Source organism: Chiloscyllium plagiosum, chromosome 4 (genome assembly GCF_004010195.1).
Source record: "Chiloscyllium plagiosum isolate BGI_BamShark_2017 chromosome 4, ASM401019v2, whole genome shotgun sequence".
NCBI lineage: Eukaryota > Metazoa > Chordata > Chondrichthyes > Orectolobiformes > Hemiscylliidae > Chiloscyllium > Chiloscyllium plagiosum.
Window position 1 is genome coordinate 100839712 of NC_057713.1, and position 15812 is coordinate 100855523.

Sequence of the window (15812 nt, forward strand, 5' to 3'; positions counted from 1 at the left end):
CTTATGCCCGAAACGTCGATTCTCCTGTTCCTTGGATGCTGCCTGACCTGCTGTGCTTTTCCAGCAATACATTTTCAGCTCTGATCTCCGGCATCTGCAGTCCTCACTTTCTCCTCTGTCTTCAAGGACCCAATTTTAGTCTTAACCATTTTTTTTCCCTTTCACATACCTAAAAAAGCTTTTACTATCTTCCTTTATATTTGTGGCCAGTTTACCTTCATACCTCATTTTTTCTCTGCGTATTTCCTTCTTAGTTATCCTCTATTGTTCTTTAAAAGCTTCCCCGTCCTCCGTTTTCCCACTCATCTTTGCTATGTTATACTTTTTCTCTTTTGACTTTATATGTTTCTTAATTTCCCTCGTCAGCCACAGCCACCCATGCCTCCTCATAGGTTCTTTCTTCCTTTTTGGAATGAACTGATCCTGCAACTTCTGCATTATACACAGAAATATCCGCCATTGTTCCTCCACTGTCATCCCTGCTAAGGTATTGCACCATTGAACTTTGGCCAGCTCCTCCCTCATAGCTCCATAGTTTCCTTTATTCAACTGAAATATTGTCGCTACCGATTGTACCCTCTCCCTTTCAAATTGCAGATGGTCACTACCTCCTAATGGCTCCTTCACTTCCAGGTCCCTGATCAATTCTGGTTCGTTGCACAATACCAGATCCAGAATTGCCTTCTCCCTGGTAGGCTCCAGCACCAGCTGCTCTAAGAATCCATCTCGGAGGCACTCCACAAACTCCCTTTCTTGGGGTCCCGTACCATCCTGATTCTCCCAGACTACCTGCATGTTGAAATCCCCCATAACAACTGTAGTAACATCTTTACGACAGGCCAATTTCAGCTCTTTATTCAACCTACTCCCTACATCCATAATATGGATGAATAATATTTGTACTTTTAATGAGCACAGCATTAAAAAGATCAGGAGTCTGCAAAGGGATAGAGATCATTCAACTGAATGAGCAATAATTTGATAGATGGAACGAATTGTGGGAAATATATATACTTGTTCACTTTGGCAGGGAGGATAAAAACAAGTGAAAAAAATACTTAAATGGTGAGAGATTGCAGAATTCTGTGGAACAGAGGGATTGGAGCGTTATAGTATATGTTATGGACTAGGCCAGATCCCCTCAAAGTATTTCAAGAAGGTAGCCTGGACCATAACTTGTTCTTATTTTAAAGCGGGTGTGTTGTGGATATATCAGGTGTGACGCAGCTGGTCAAACCACTCAGCTTTAAGAAAAACTGATTGCCACCGTTGGGCGACTGTCTGTCTGGAGTTTGCACATTCTGTTTCGCTGTGTCTGCATAGGTTTCCTCTGGGTGCTCTGGTTTCCTTGCACAGTCCAAAGATGTGTGAGTTAGGTGAATCAGCCATGCTAAATTACCTATAGTGTTCAGGGATGTGTAGGCTATGTGCATTAGTCAAGGGAAATATAAAGTAATAGGGTAGGGGAATGGGTTGGGTGGGATACTCTTTGGAGGGTTGGTGTGGACTTGTTGGGCCAAATGGCCTGTCTCCACACTGTAGGGATTCTATGAAAACTGAATTTATTTAAACACTACAGTTGAAACACGAACAAAAGTAAACAGAATTTAAAATAACTATTTGAAAACTTAACCGACTCGATACCGCAATATAACTATGGAGCTGTTCCAATTCCCGCAACATCCCATAAACACACCCCTTGGCAAAAGGTAGACTCAAACACAGGTTCGTACAGGCAGGAGAGATTTCAGAGAGAAAAATCAGACAAGAATCATCTGCTGAAGCATGGTACCTTTTCCCACTGCAGCTTCTGTCCCTGTTACCAGCAGTTTCTCTGTTACAACTAAACCAAACTAAAAATAACCTGAACTGGGAGAACTAGCCGCTCCCCTGCCATTGTTAAACTAGGCTCTTTGCGGGACATTTCGGCACCTCGGCCTTTATGATCTCTCTTTCTAAAAAAAAACACCCAGGGACAAAATAACCTTGTTAAAGTGACAGCGTTGCCACAATGTGAATCACAGTTAGACTGCTGGTTTAGCAAATGATTAGGAAGACAAATATAATGATGTAATTTATTGCAAGGGGAAAAAAGATTAAAAGCCAATAAGTTTTGCTATGTTTGTACAGTACATTGGTGAAACTGCACCCAGTGTAATATGTACAATTCTAATCATCTTTTAAAGAAGATATAATTATGCTAGAAACCATTCAGAGAATGTGCACCCAACTGAGTTCTGTGAGACAAGGGTCACCTTATGAGGATGTTTAGAGGAATGAGTGGTGATCATTATTGATAAACATCAGATCCTGAGGGGACTTGACAAGATGATGCTGAGAGGATCTTTCCTCTTGTGGGAGAAACTAAATCTAGGGGACACAGTTTAAAAACCAGGGATCTCCCATTGAATATGGAGATGAGGGGAAAGTAATTTCTCACAGAGGGTTGTTAGGCTCTAGAATCCTCTTCCCCAGAAAGCAGCGGAAACTAGGTCATTGAGTATTTTTGAGGCTGAATTAGATAGTTTCTTGTTGCACAAGCAACTTCAAAGTTACAAATGAGGGAAAAGAAGAAAGCAGAGTTGAGATCATGATCAGATCAGCTATGATCTTATAAAATGGCAGAGTGTGAATAACCTACAACTGCTTCTAATTTGTATCTGTTTATTATGAAAAAACTTCAGTATATGATTTGTGGTTCAACATCAATTGGTTGTTCTGACCCGTCCTAGGTATCACATTAATGGGTGACAGGAATCGGGTGAGGAGGAATCTGGTGGCTCTCACCTTGCGGTCTTCACTTTCCGATGCTTGGGCTGCAGCAATTGAGGTCAAATCCATTGTATTTAATAAAAGACGGTGAAGCATATTTAACCAAATTGTTATTTTGACAGTGGGAAATTCAATTTGATTTTGCCCCAAAGTGAGTCATTACTTGCCATCATCAAATCCACTGGGGTGCCATCACAATGCCAGCGCATGAAAACCAAGTATACTCTTGGATGGACGCTGTAAGAAACGTACATCACAATCAATTAACTGATTCTTCATGGTGCAGGCCAAGTATATTATTCAACTGCTCAGATATCAATAACAAAGTAGCTGTTATAAATGGAATCCCGCAATCTAGTTTCCAACTGACCAATGGTCATCTTCTGGACATTCTGACTGTTTGTTATGCTACATGATGGTCAGAACTTGTTCCCATATGTTCCTCTTTACCAAGTATCACTTGTCCAAAATGCTGTGCAGGTATCCTCAGACAACCTTCCTTTTTAATGTGAATCATATCACTTGGTGCAGAGAAAATATATCAAAATGAGGTTCTTTCTCACAAAATTGCTAGACTGCTGACATAACAGCCTTCAAGATATTTGAACAATTTAATTTGATATTTTCTTCTTAATATTAGAAAATAAGCCCTTACAACATATCAAGTGGTTAACATGATCCTGCTGCTAACATTTTTACTAGTTTTTCTGCCTCCCTTGTTCTGGTCAGTCTAATATTTTACACCTTAACTGGGACATTGCTGACTTACCTGCATTTTCATGCTTCTCCCTATTCACCCGACTTATCTCCTATTTCATCAAATCCCCATTGGATAATGATCCCAAGTTATAGTTACTCTGATGGAAAACTTAACTCAAAGCAGATTCAAACAGGCATGTTAGTGAATGGAATGATTGTGCACCAAGGTTTCCACAGAAACATTACTTGCGAAACCCAAGGTGGAAAGTTTTCTTTCCCTTCCTATTCATATATCCTCTTTGTAACAATGTATTACAGTGATGGGTTCAGTCTGGGCAGCAATGAGAACTTGTCCAGATCGACATTTTCAAAATATCAGTCAAGGATGTTAATTGTTCCGTTCTGCACTCTAACCCAGACTCTATGCCCTGTGCCCTGCCTATACTATGACCCACGCACCCCAATCCTGACCCGACAACCGTTTATTCTATCATCATAATTCATTTGAATATTTAGAACTTTTAAGAAGCATCAAGAAAGAAACACTTGCATGAATATAGCACATTTTCATGATCAACAATTGCCTTAAAGTCCCTTACAGCCAATAATGTTCTTTTTGAAGTATTGTCAGTGTTGAAATATTTGAAACCCAACACCAATCTATTCACAGCAATGTGAGAATAAGGAGGTTATTTTTTTTGGACTGTCGATTGAGGGATACATATTGTCCAGAATGCTAGGGAGAGCTTTCCTTGTCCTCATCAAAGTGGGGTGATGTGATCTTCTACAGCCACCTACGTAAGCTGATTGGGCATTGGTTTAAAGTCTCATCTTAATAACAGCACCTGTAAGAGGGAAGCACTCCCTTAATACAGTGTAACCTTTGAGTTTTGTAATCAAACTCTGGAGCGGAATCTAAATTCAGACTTTTGTGACTCAAGAGGCATGAGTGCTATTCACGGAACCATAGCTGAGACTCAGGCTCAGAATTTCATTCTTGCGGCAGGAAGCCTGGGTCGAAAAGTTTCCCAACACACCAGTCCTGCCTCAGGAGAAACTTCTCTGAACTAACTAACTAACTCACCTATCATTTTTAAAGGTTTGCAGAGTCTCCCCGGTTCCTTGAAAATCTGGTCCTCAGGAGCAGACACTGGGGCAAATGGGTGTACAATGTAACAAATTTTTACTCTTGACATTAATTGGACTGAAAGGCCTGTGTGTTTGTTGTGAATTCTTTGTAGGCATTTGCATTCTACATTGCTCAGGAAAAAAAACAACTCTCGATTGTTTGCTGTGAAGTTTATAATTGGATTTTATTTATATTTAAAGATAATTGAAGGCTCTGATATTGTGCTTCAAGGGAACATTGTTGCAGGATTTAAGAAAGCTGGTTATCGAATCAATGGGGAACCATGTCCAAGTAAGTCTCAACCTCAAAGACACTTGCATTCACTTTGTGTCTACCACTTGTGTGTCATTGACATTGTTCCATTTGACCCAGGTAAACAGCGTTGTGTCATAGAACAAAAAAAAAGAGTAGAGCACAGGAACAGGCCCTTCGGCCCTCCAAGCCTGTGCCAATCATGCCCTTATTAAGGTAAAAAACAAACCTCTGCCCTTACTTGATCCATATCCCTCTATTCCCTCCCTATTCATGTCACCATCCGGATGCCTTTTAAATGTCACCAATGTAGCTGCATCCGCCACCTCTTCTGGCAGTGCATTCTCGGCTCCTACCACTCTCTGTGTGAAAAACTTCCCTTAAACTTTCCCCCTTTCCCGCCTTGAACCTGTGCCCTCTTGTAATTGATTCTTCAACCATGGGAAAAAGCTTCTGACTATCCATTCTGTCCACGCACTTGTAATTTTGTAGACCCCTCTCAGGTCCCATCACAGCCACTGTCTTACCAGTGAAAACAATCCTAGTCTTTTTAACCTTTACTCATGGCCAATGCCCTCGAGACCAGGAAACATCCTAGTGGCCTTGTCTGCACTCTGTCCATAGCTACCACATCCTTCTGGCAGTGTGGTGAACAAAACTGCGCACAATACTCCAAATGCAGTCTAACAAGGGTTTTATATAGTCAGTATAGTTTGCCAACTCTAGTATTCCATGCCTGGCTGACGAAGACAAGCATGTCATATGTCTTCTTAATCACTTTTGCCACCTGTGTTGCCACTTTTAGGGAACTGTGTTCTTGCACACCCTGATCCATCTGTATGTCAATGTTCCTAAGGGTTCTGCCATTTACAGTATAATTTATACCTACATTTGATCCTCCATAATGCATCATCATGCATTTGGCTGGATTAAACTCCATGTATATGGGTCTGATGTGCAAGCTAGAAGGTGGGAGTTCAAATCTTGGAGACAGTGTAGACTCACCAGAAAGATCCTAAAGTTTAAGAGTTGCGTTACAATACCGCGCATGCATGGACACTGGCATCTGATATGTGGTAACCCCTAAGAACCCTCATGGCACATCTCCAATTCATTTACACGAAACTTTCGCACTTCAATGCTGCACCTTGGGCTGCACAATGGCAATTCTCATTGTAATGCTGCAGCAAGGACACTGTAATGTAATGCTGCAGCAAGGACACTGTGATGTAATGCTGCAGCAAGGACACTGTACTCTCAGGGACATGCACCCACCTTCTGGACTGGATCAGATTGCATGGTTTGGCACTTCACCCGCTGTAATAGCACACATGCTGAGCCTCCCTGGATGCTTGCAGTAGCCCTGATTTGCATTGAGGTCGAGAGTGTGGTGCTGGAAAAGCACAGCAGGTCAGGCAGCATCCGAGGAGCAGGGGAATCAACATTTCGGGCATAAGCCCTTTATCAGATTTATGCCCGAATAGTTGATTCTTCTGCTGCTTGGATGCCGCCTGACCTGCTGTGCTTTTCCAACACCACACTCTCAACTCTGATCTCCAACATCTGCAGTCCTTACCTTCTCTGACCTGATTTGCATTGGGCTGATCATTGCACACTTTTCCCCTGCAGCCAGAGATACCAGGCTCATCTTACTTCTACCTTGCTTTGCCATTTAGCAGAGATGCAAAAGCAGGAAACTTGTCATGGTTATCAGTAGGTCTCAGTTATGTCCAGGGGGATAGCTGAAACAGAAACAAATTACTGGAGAAACTCAGTAGGTCTGGCAGCATCTGTGCAGAGGGAGCAGAGTTAGTGTTTCAAGCCCAGTGACCCTTCTTCAGAACTGGAGAGGCTAGCCTTTGCTCAGGATGTCATGGTACAGTAAGTTAAGAGCAAGTCTTCGATATCAGACAAGGGGATTGGACTTGGTCAGTTAGCCATTCAAGGGGGTCAGAGTCAGGATGCTGTACAAAAGGGGTGAGGAACTAAATGTAGTGCAGCCCTCCACCCATCTTGGCTCTTTCTACCTCACTGGGGTCTGTTTCTCTCCTTGAATGAAAGTGTGGCAGGTATTATGGGGATGAAAGTTTGTGGCACAATACTTTCCAAACAGCAAGGCAAGTGTCCTGACTGAGTGAGTCATCAATACAGAGGCCATGCAGGGTTGGCATTAGGGAGTGAGGGAAGAGGTTACAAGAAATAGTGAGAGTGGTAGAGCGTGAGTCTTGCTGGGAGGTGGGATGTGTAGCAGAGATCAAGTGAGTGTGAGGTATCAGAGTGAAAATGGTGGTACTCATGATAGTGAAATGGAAAAGGACATTAACCTTGTTTGTATAAAGCCGGGCATTCCTTCAAATAGCTGAGACTACTTTACCGGGAGGTAACCTCAGACAAGGCTGGCACGGTCTGGTATTGTCGTCTCCAGTGCTGCTGCTGGGGCAAGAGGAAGTCATGCCTCTGTACCACCCTATGGAACAGGTCATTCAGGATCCTGATGGCACGGCAAGGGGCCAAGTTAGCACAAATGCTGCTCTTACATGGCACAGGTAGGGAATTGATGTAACATGGTGCCATATAGCAGCATGTCCATATCCTTGACTGATGACTGCTGACAACCTTGATATGCTGCCTGCAGGTTTTCTGTCTACACTAAACAGTAGATAGGGAACAGGAAGAGAAAATGAGTGAGCAAACAGGATTCCTGGAATACAGCCTGCTCCAGTTCATGAGATGGGCTTGACCCTATGTACAAAGTGACCTGGCAGCAGCGTTGCAGTGAAAGGTGATTGTGCACTCCAAAGTACAGCATTAAAGAGCAGGACCATATTGTAAGTTGGTCAGGCTATGGTGGGGGTGGGAGAACAATCTCTGCCACCTGTGGTGTTGGCAAGTGCTGTCCGAAAAGGAACAAGTGGTGAGCCAGTTAACTGCTCTGATTTTCATGTTGGGAATTGTTGCTGCCAGGTTTCAATCCAATCAGTGGGAGAATTGGAAACTGTTAATAATAACATGCTCATACATGCAAATAAGCCTTTTACAGTCACTATCAAGATTCTTGTCTGTCTGTTCAATACTTGGTTGAAGAATCAGATATTTTGCTCATAAATCTGAGAATCTCATTACTGCTGATCTTAACTCTCCCACCAATGTACACGTTGACTGGGAAGATTCGTTTCAGTACTGCACAGAGGCTGCATTAGTATTCTCTACAGGTGTATCATAACTTCCTTGTTTTTGTCCTCTGCCTCTATTCATTCCATATGCTTTCTTAATTAATATCCTGTCAGCTTCAATAATTTTTGCAGATATACCCCTCAGGATCACTGCACCGGCACCCTTTTAGAATTGTTCCCTTGCCACATTCTTCCTATGAAAATGAATCACTTCACCCTTTCCTGCATTAAATTTCAATTGTCAGTTGTCCATCCATTCTGACTGTGTCCTTTACATGTTTTTCCATAGCTTCTTGTCACAGTCCACAAAATGTCCACTTTTATTTTGTTATCCAGTAATTTTGAAATTGTGCCCTTATTGTGACATGGAGACAGACAGCTGAACCAAATCAGCCTTTCTGCCTTTGTATTCAAAACACAATAAAATTAAACTTTCAAATACAGTAGCCTCAAAATTGACCCCAATTGTTACCAACCAAACGTTTGAATAAACAATCCCAGACTCTGTAAATAATCAATTCCAGACATTGGTCTGCATCTTAAACTAAAGACTTAGCAGCTTATGAACAATATCAGAATTTTAACAGGGCAAAAAAAAATTAAATGATAAAGTCATCTAATTGGTCTATGTTATACACCCCAAAACCTTTATTTTCAACCCCATTCACTCAAAAAGACTGTCAGAAAATCATGGTTAATGGTCAAGTAAAAGAAAATAACAAACTGGCCAGATTAGTTGAGTGGTTTTCACAATGTGTTGTTCCACAGGCATAGGTGATAGTTTCTGAAGGTGTTGATCATTGTCATCTGTATAGATCATTCAGATAAAGGCAGTAATATTTATTACTTAGTTTTCTATTCTCTGAACTTCAAAGAGCTGTTCCTGGGAGGTTAGGCAGAGTGTTTTCAAACCTTCATGCTATAACTTCAGTAGCCAGACTCCTTTTCACAGAAATACTGTCCAAAACCCAATTTAAACTCTGACCACTCCCTGATAGACTGATCATCTTCCCCATGTGGTCCAGTTATCATTCAGTATTTTCTATAAGTTATTTTCCAGACTTGTTGGAACCAATTTTCAGGTACTGACCTTGTTAATAGTCAACTTCTGTTATCTGTTTAAACATATTGCTGTTCCCTGGTGACAAAACATCTCCTGAACCTTTGATCAGGAATCAACTTGCAATTAACTTCCAGACATGGCCTCTCAAATAAACAAAACATGTTTGGTATGTTTTCCATTTTAATAAAAACTGTTATTGATAGTCCAAAATCATTTTTAGTTTACAGTTCCCAATTCATGGCTCCAAACAAAAATTGATAAAATAATAAAATAAAAATAATGAAATACTGCTGAGCGTTTTAAAACCCTGTATACTAAATTCTTGATGATTAATATAAACAGGAACAGCCGAGGTCCTAAAACTCCTGACACCTCCATTGTGAACTTTCCTCTAATCCAAAACGCATTTGTTCACTATTGTCTGTGTCCTGTCACTTAGCCAATTTCATCACCTCGTTGCTCCTTTTGCTTTTACTCCATGAGCTCTAACTCACAGGTCTGTTGTGCAAACTTTATCAGATGGTTCTTTGGAAATTTCTGTACACCATCTCAGTGGCATTACTTTCGTCAAACCTCACTGTTCCTCATTAACAAACTCTAGTAAGTTAGTTAAACATGATTAATCCTTAACAAAGCCATGCCAGGCTTCTTTAATTAACCTGCATTCATCTGAGTGATTATTAATTCTGTCCCAGATTGTGTTTATCCTTGTGGGATTAGATGTTATTACAGTGATGAAGAAAGGAGACATTTGATTATAAGGGTGAAGTGAGTTCCCTCCATTCTGATCACCATCTTACTGCTGTGCGTTGCACTAAGACTAGGATATGTTCAATTTCAGGTAACCACTATTGAGCAACTTTATACACCCCTCCCCAGCAGAGACAGCAAAATGATAAATGCTTGATGATAAGATATACAACGAAAAACTTGCACCTATGTGGCAAATTTAACATTCTACAATATTTGAAGACATTTCATCAGAGCTATAAAAGCAAGTCAGACATCAAGCCACTTGAGAATTAGGACAGATGATCAAAGATGTGACAAAAGGTGGAGAGACAGAGAGTGGAGTATGGGAATTCAGGACTTAGAGCCAGGGTTGAGTGATTAAAATTGCGCATAGTCAGGAGTCCAGAATAAAGCAAGTTCAGAGATCACAGAGGCATGCAAGGCTGAGATTCCTCAGATAGGGAAGCCCATTGGAAGGATTTGAAAACAAGGATGAGAATTATAAAATTGAGGAATTGCTTAACCAGATGCCAAACTATATCAGTGAGCAGAGGGGTGACAGGGGATAGGATATATTACAAACTAAGACATTGCCACTAGAATTTTGAATGAACTGAAATTTATAAAGGAAATGAACCATCAACTAATTATTGTCTCATTGTCTACAGAGCATTCAAATCCCGATGAGGCCTGGTTTAATAATGAGGCCCATGGAGGACAGTATGGTATTTACATGAACAGAAATGGTTTTCCTACTTGCAGCCTTATCCAAGGATTCACGATCTGGAAATGCTGGGAATATGGAATATACTTCCAGGTGAAAGGACACTATCATTTTAAAATTCTTTGGGAGCTATTCATTCAGGTCAACTGAAAAAAAATGTTTACTCAGTGCTGTTTGAGCCTTTAATAGAAACTTAAGTTACCTCATGCTGAATGCTTGGTGTGAGTAGATCACTCAGACATAGTCGTTTGGAGGTGCATTCATACACAATGATCCATTCCTCTACAAGTAAAACAAACATGTTCAAGCCTTGTGTCTACTTTGAATTACCCAGGCATTAAGAAGCTATACATTCCTGTTGCTTTCACCATGGCAGAAGTTCTGTTCACTCTGAAAGCTGGCTCTGAGGGAACTTAAAAAAAAAAAGAAGCCTTTACTCCAGCCATAATAAATAGTGTGATTGTTTGAAATTTGGCCTTCTTCAGTTTCCCCTGATGAGTGAAAAGGGAAAGGCTATGGCAACATGTTTTTCTTCTCATCAATACGCAGAATGATTTGAAAATTAAATTTACAATAATGGAGACCAAGATTGCAGGGGTAAAAAAATCATTAACATTTAAAATGACAACATCCATATTACGTATAGACACAACAACAACTTGTATTTATACTCAACTGCTATAAGGTCATGGTGTACGCAGCAACTTGCCAGTAGCACAAATTCACCAGAATGATAAGATACACGGAATGTGATTTTGATTTTTTTTTAAAAACTCACTTCAGTTTGTAAAGTTAGGGGATGATCTAATTGAACTGTTATGGGTAGAATATAATTATTAAGCTGGACTGTGTTTGAAGAGATTTAGCAGGATGTTGCCGGGAATGGAGCTTGGATAGGCTGGGACCTTTTTCACTGAAGCACAGAAAGTTGAAAGGTGACGTTGTAGAGGTTTACAAAGTAATGAGGTGGATGACAGGTGTATTTTTCCAAGGTAGGGGATTTCAAGACTAGGGGGCATATTTTAAAGGGGAAGTTGAAGGATTTAAAAAAGACGTGAGGGGTAGTTTGTTTTTTACACAATGTGCTTCCTGTGTGGAATGAACTTCTGGAAGAAGTGGTGGATTTGGGTACAGTTACAACATTTAAAAGACATTTAGATAAGTACATGAATAAGAAATGTTTGGAGGGATATGGCCAAGCACAGGTAGATGGGGCAAGTATAGTTTGCAATTATGGTCAGCATGGACTGGTTGGACCAACTGGTCTGTTTCCGTACTATATGACCCTATATTTAAAATGCTAATCAACACTTGTTTGGGTAAATAGAGAGGAATTATTTCCTCTGGCTTGGGAGTTTTTTTCTTTTATTCTTTCATGGAGTGTGGGTATCCAACATCTGTTGTCTGTTCCTATTTGCCCTGCGGAAGTTGGCAGTGGACTACTTCCTTGGATTACTGCAGCTTTTGGTGTGGAGGGATGCCCAGAGTGCTGTTAGGGAGTTCCAGGATTATGACCCAGTGACACTGAAGGAACATTGATAATATTTTCAAGTCAGAATGGTGAGATACTTGAAGGAGAATGTGCAGATGGTGGTCCCATGTATCTATTAGTAGGGTTTGCAAATTTGGAAGGTAATCTTCAAGGAGGCTCAGTGAGTTAGTGCAATGCATCTTCTGCCCAATGGGGCACAATTTAAACCATCCAAAATACAACCTAACAAGTCTTTTTTTTATTTCAGACTGAGGGATCGATACAAATTTCCAATGTAACTCTGATGGAAAATAAATTGAGTATTTTTTCAATGATATATGGATCCTCAGCATCTGGACCGAGGATATCGAGCAAGCGCATTCTTATTAGTGTAGGCCATCTTATCCTGTTATATTATGATTGCTCAACATTCAAATGTTTACATTCATATTTATTTGGAAGTTTTACAGAAATTTGGCATGGTTATTTTCATATAGTCAAGACTGGCAGTGATTTGCATCTGTAATTTTGATATCATTGCATTATAGGAGTCTTGTGGCACATTGGGTAGTGTGTCAACCTCCAAACCAAATGTTCTAGGTTAAGGTCCCACTCCAGGACTTGATAGCCAAGGAAGGTACATTCATAACATTGCCAAACAGGTTGAGTATCAACTTGTAAATCCTTCCAATACTGGACATTGATTAAGAATGGGAATAATTCCTAGTCAGCTATGTGATGAATTGCAATTTGAGTCTATACCATCACTATCCACAGTTCCAAAATAAAAGCAACTCAGGGGCCCTGTTGGCTGGACCGCGGGTGAGAATCAAATTGGTACCACTGGCGGTCATTTGCAGACAAGATCACTCTCTTCCACTCTCAGGGTGAGTCTGGTGGCTGTACAGTCTAATGCAGCTTCCGCAGACACTGCCACACTTGGGGCAAAAGATGGTTGTGGGATGGGGTGGGTGAGGCATTGGTGTGGTATCGCGCTCCTTAATATTCGCCTGGCTTCTGCGTTTTCCTGATGGCACATCTCAAGAAGCACCTTCCCAGATGCTGCTCCTCCACTTTGGATGGTCTTGGGTCAGTGATTCCCAGGTGTCGGTGGTAATGCTGCACTTCACCAGTGAGCCCATGTGGATACCCCTGAAGTGTTTCCTTTTTCAACTGGGGCTCGCCTGCCATTTCACCCGGTGGTAGAATGCCTGTGTTGTGGGGAGAATCCACCAGCCTCGGAGTCAGAGTTGGGGGTTCAATGACAGTGTTTATTGTACAAGGAAATACTGAAGCTCCGGGGAGAGAAAGTCACCAACAGCACAGTGGTCAGCTGCGATTCTTCTCTCAACCTGGAGCACATGTCAAGATACTTTTATGCATTTTGTGATACAATAGGTCAGTGATGAGGTTCTTGTCTTTGTAATGTGGTTTTTTCTAATTGTAAATATTGCAGAATCATTGATAGTTTCACTGCAGTCATTGTCAGTTCCAACGCAGTCTCTGTTAATTTCAGTGCGGTCGTTTTCAGTTTCAGTACAGACATTGTCAATTTCAATGTCTGCGTGGAAGTCCATTACTGTAATAAGGGGTGCTAATTGCTCTTCCTGAGAAGAATGGTTACTGCAGCCATGGCTGTTATCGCTATACTGAGTCTGTATCAGACTGTTAGCATTTCTATCAAAGGTGTTGGCTGGACCCAGACACTTCAGTGGGCAGTATACACTACTCATGTGTATTCTGTCCCCCAGCCTGTCTAAACTAATCAATTAGGTTGTGAGTGCATTGTGCTGGCATTCTGGTGGCCCTAGGCAATGTAGATGTTTGCTCTGCTGTGTATCTTCATGTTGTGGTCTGATGGCTATCTTGTGTGTCAAGTGGCCAACTTATGGCTCAGCAGCCACCTTGTGCGTCTGTGTGCCTAGTGTATCCCTGCCTCGTTCCATCTCCCACTTCACCCACTTTGGGGAGTCTCATCTCAGACAAGAGGATGATGTGCCAGCCCATCACAGCTGATCAAGGATGGTCAGTGCCTCAATTCTGGGGATGCTGATGTGAGTGCATCTGTGTTCCCAATGGATGCTCAGGATCTTGCATAGGCACTGTTGGTGGTACTGCTCCAGCACCTGAGGCATACAGGAGGGTGGGAACCACCATAGCTCTGTATAGTATGAGCTTGATGTTGGATCTGACGTTGTTGTCCTCAAATACCCTTATCCTCAGGTGGTTGAAGGCTGCACTAGCACACTGGAGGCGAAAATGGGTCTCTTTATCAATAACTTCAGTCACTTGTTGGTCTGCCTTTTCTCTTCCATGCGTGGTTGCTGTTTTACACTCAGAAATGCCATGTACTTTATGCTTATCAGTACTCAGATCTTCTGATCGTTCTCATCAAAGCTGTTTTGGTGTTTCCTGGTTGTTAGAAACGAAAATCGCTTCTCAATAATTGCTCTAGACAAATTCAGGAAAACAAAGTTTTATTAGCAAGTCTGCAGAGTTGGGCACCCTTCTGAGAAAAAGGCGCCCCAGGCTAACAATGTTTCTGATTAAATACAGTACAAGTCCCTCCCCTCTATAGCTCTAAAGAGTCACGAGGTTCACATTCTCACAAAGTCTGCAACAGTTTCCCGAGTTGTTTTTCTACCCTGTAGTCTTATCAGTCAAGGACTTATTCTTCTCTGTCAGAGTTAGTGGTCTTATCAATCAAGGACTTGTTTTTCTACTCTGTCTATGTGAGTGGTCTTATCAATCCGTAGCAGCAGATGTCTCGTCCTTTATTATAGAGAAGCATGTTTTACCCTACCCCTATGGTTCTATTCCCCTTAGACTTTGGGGTCATGCACATCTCAATTGTTTGTACCGAAATCGTCTCTCACACTGGTTAAGTGACCGATTGAGTTTTTGCAGAAATTGATGATGGTGGCCTTGAGGGCAGACTAGACGCTGTTGGAATCCTGTGACTCGGTGTTGCTAGGGCTCGCTAGGTGTGTGGAGGCGAGCTGATTGTATGAAGCTCTGTTTTCCGGCTCTTGGCGACCTCTATGTTGATCTTCTTGAAGCACTGCTTCTGCTGCAGAAAGGTAGTTCGAGGGGGATCTGCCTTTGGAGGTAGTATGGGCTGAAGTCAGAAATAGGAAAGGAGCAGTCACCTTGTTGGATGTTTACTTTAAGCCCCCCAATAGCAGCAGAGATGTGGAGAAACAGATTGGGAAACAGATTTTGGAAAGGTGCAGAAGCTACAGGGTAGTAGTCATGGGCGATTTCAACTTCCCAAATATTGATTGGAAGCTCTTTAGATCAAGTAGATTGGACAGGGCGGTGTTTGTGCAGTGCATCCAGGAAGCATTTCTAACTCAGTATGTAGATTGTCCGACCAGAGGGAAGGCCATATTGGATTTGGTACTTGGTAACGAACCGGGACAAGTGATGGGCTTGTTAGTGGGTGAGCATTTTGGTGATGGTGACCACAATTCTGTGACTTTCACCTTGGTTATGGAGAGAGATAGGTGCATGCAACAGGGCAGGTTTTACAATTGGGGGGAGGGTAAATATGATGCTGCAAGACAGGATCTGAGGAGCATAAATTGGAAGCATAGGCTGTCAGGGAAGGATGTCGTTGAAATGTGGAACTTTTTCCAGGAATAGATACGACGTGTCCTTGATATGTATGTACCTGTCAGGCAGGAAAGAGATGGTCGTGTGAGGGAACCTTGGTTGACGAGGGAGGTTGAATGTCTAGTAAAGAGGAAGAAGGAGGCTTACATAAGGCTGAGGAAACAAGGTTCAGACAGAGCATT

General features: G+C 41.8%; 1 protein-coding gene across 1 annotated transcript in view; it reads left to right on the forward strand.

The window, feature by feature from the left end:
• Positions 1–15812, forward strand: part of LOC122549503 (fibrocystin-L-like) — a 218614-nt gene that overhangs the window by 167768 nt on the left and 35034 nt on the right. The window contains exons 59-62 of the mRNA XM_043689363.1: positions 2733–2830; positions 4801–4891; positions 10489–10637; positions 12284–12406. Coding sequence (XP_043545298.1) covers positions 2733–2830; positions 4801–4891; positions 10489–10637; positions 12284–12406 — 461 coding nt within the window. The remainder of the gene's footprint in view (positions 1–2732; positions 2831–4800; positions 4892–10488; positions 10638–12283; positions 12407–15812) is intronic.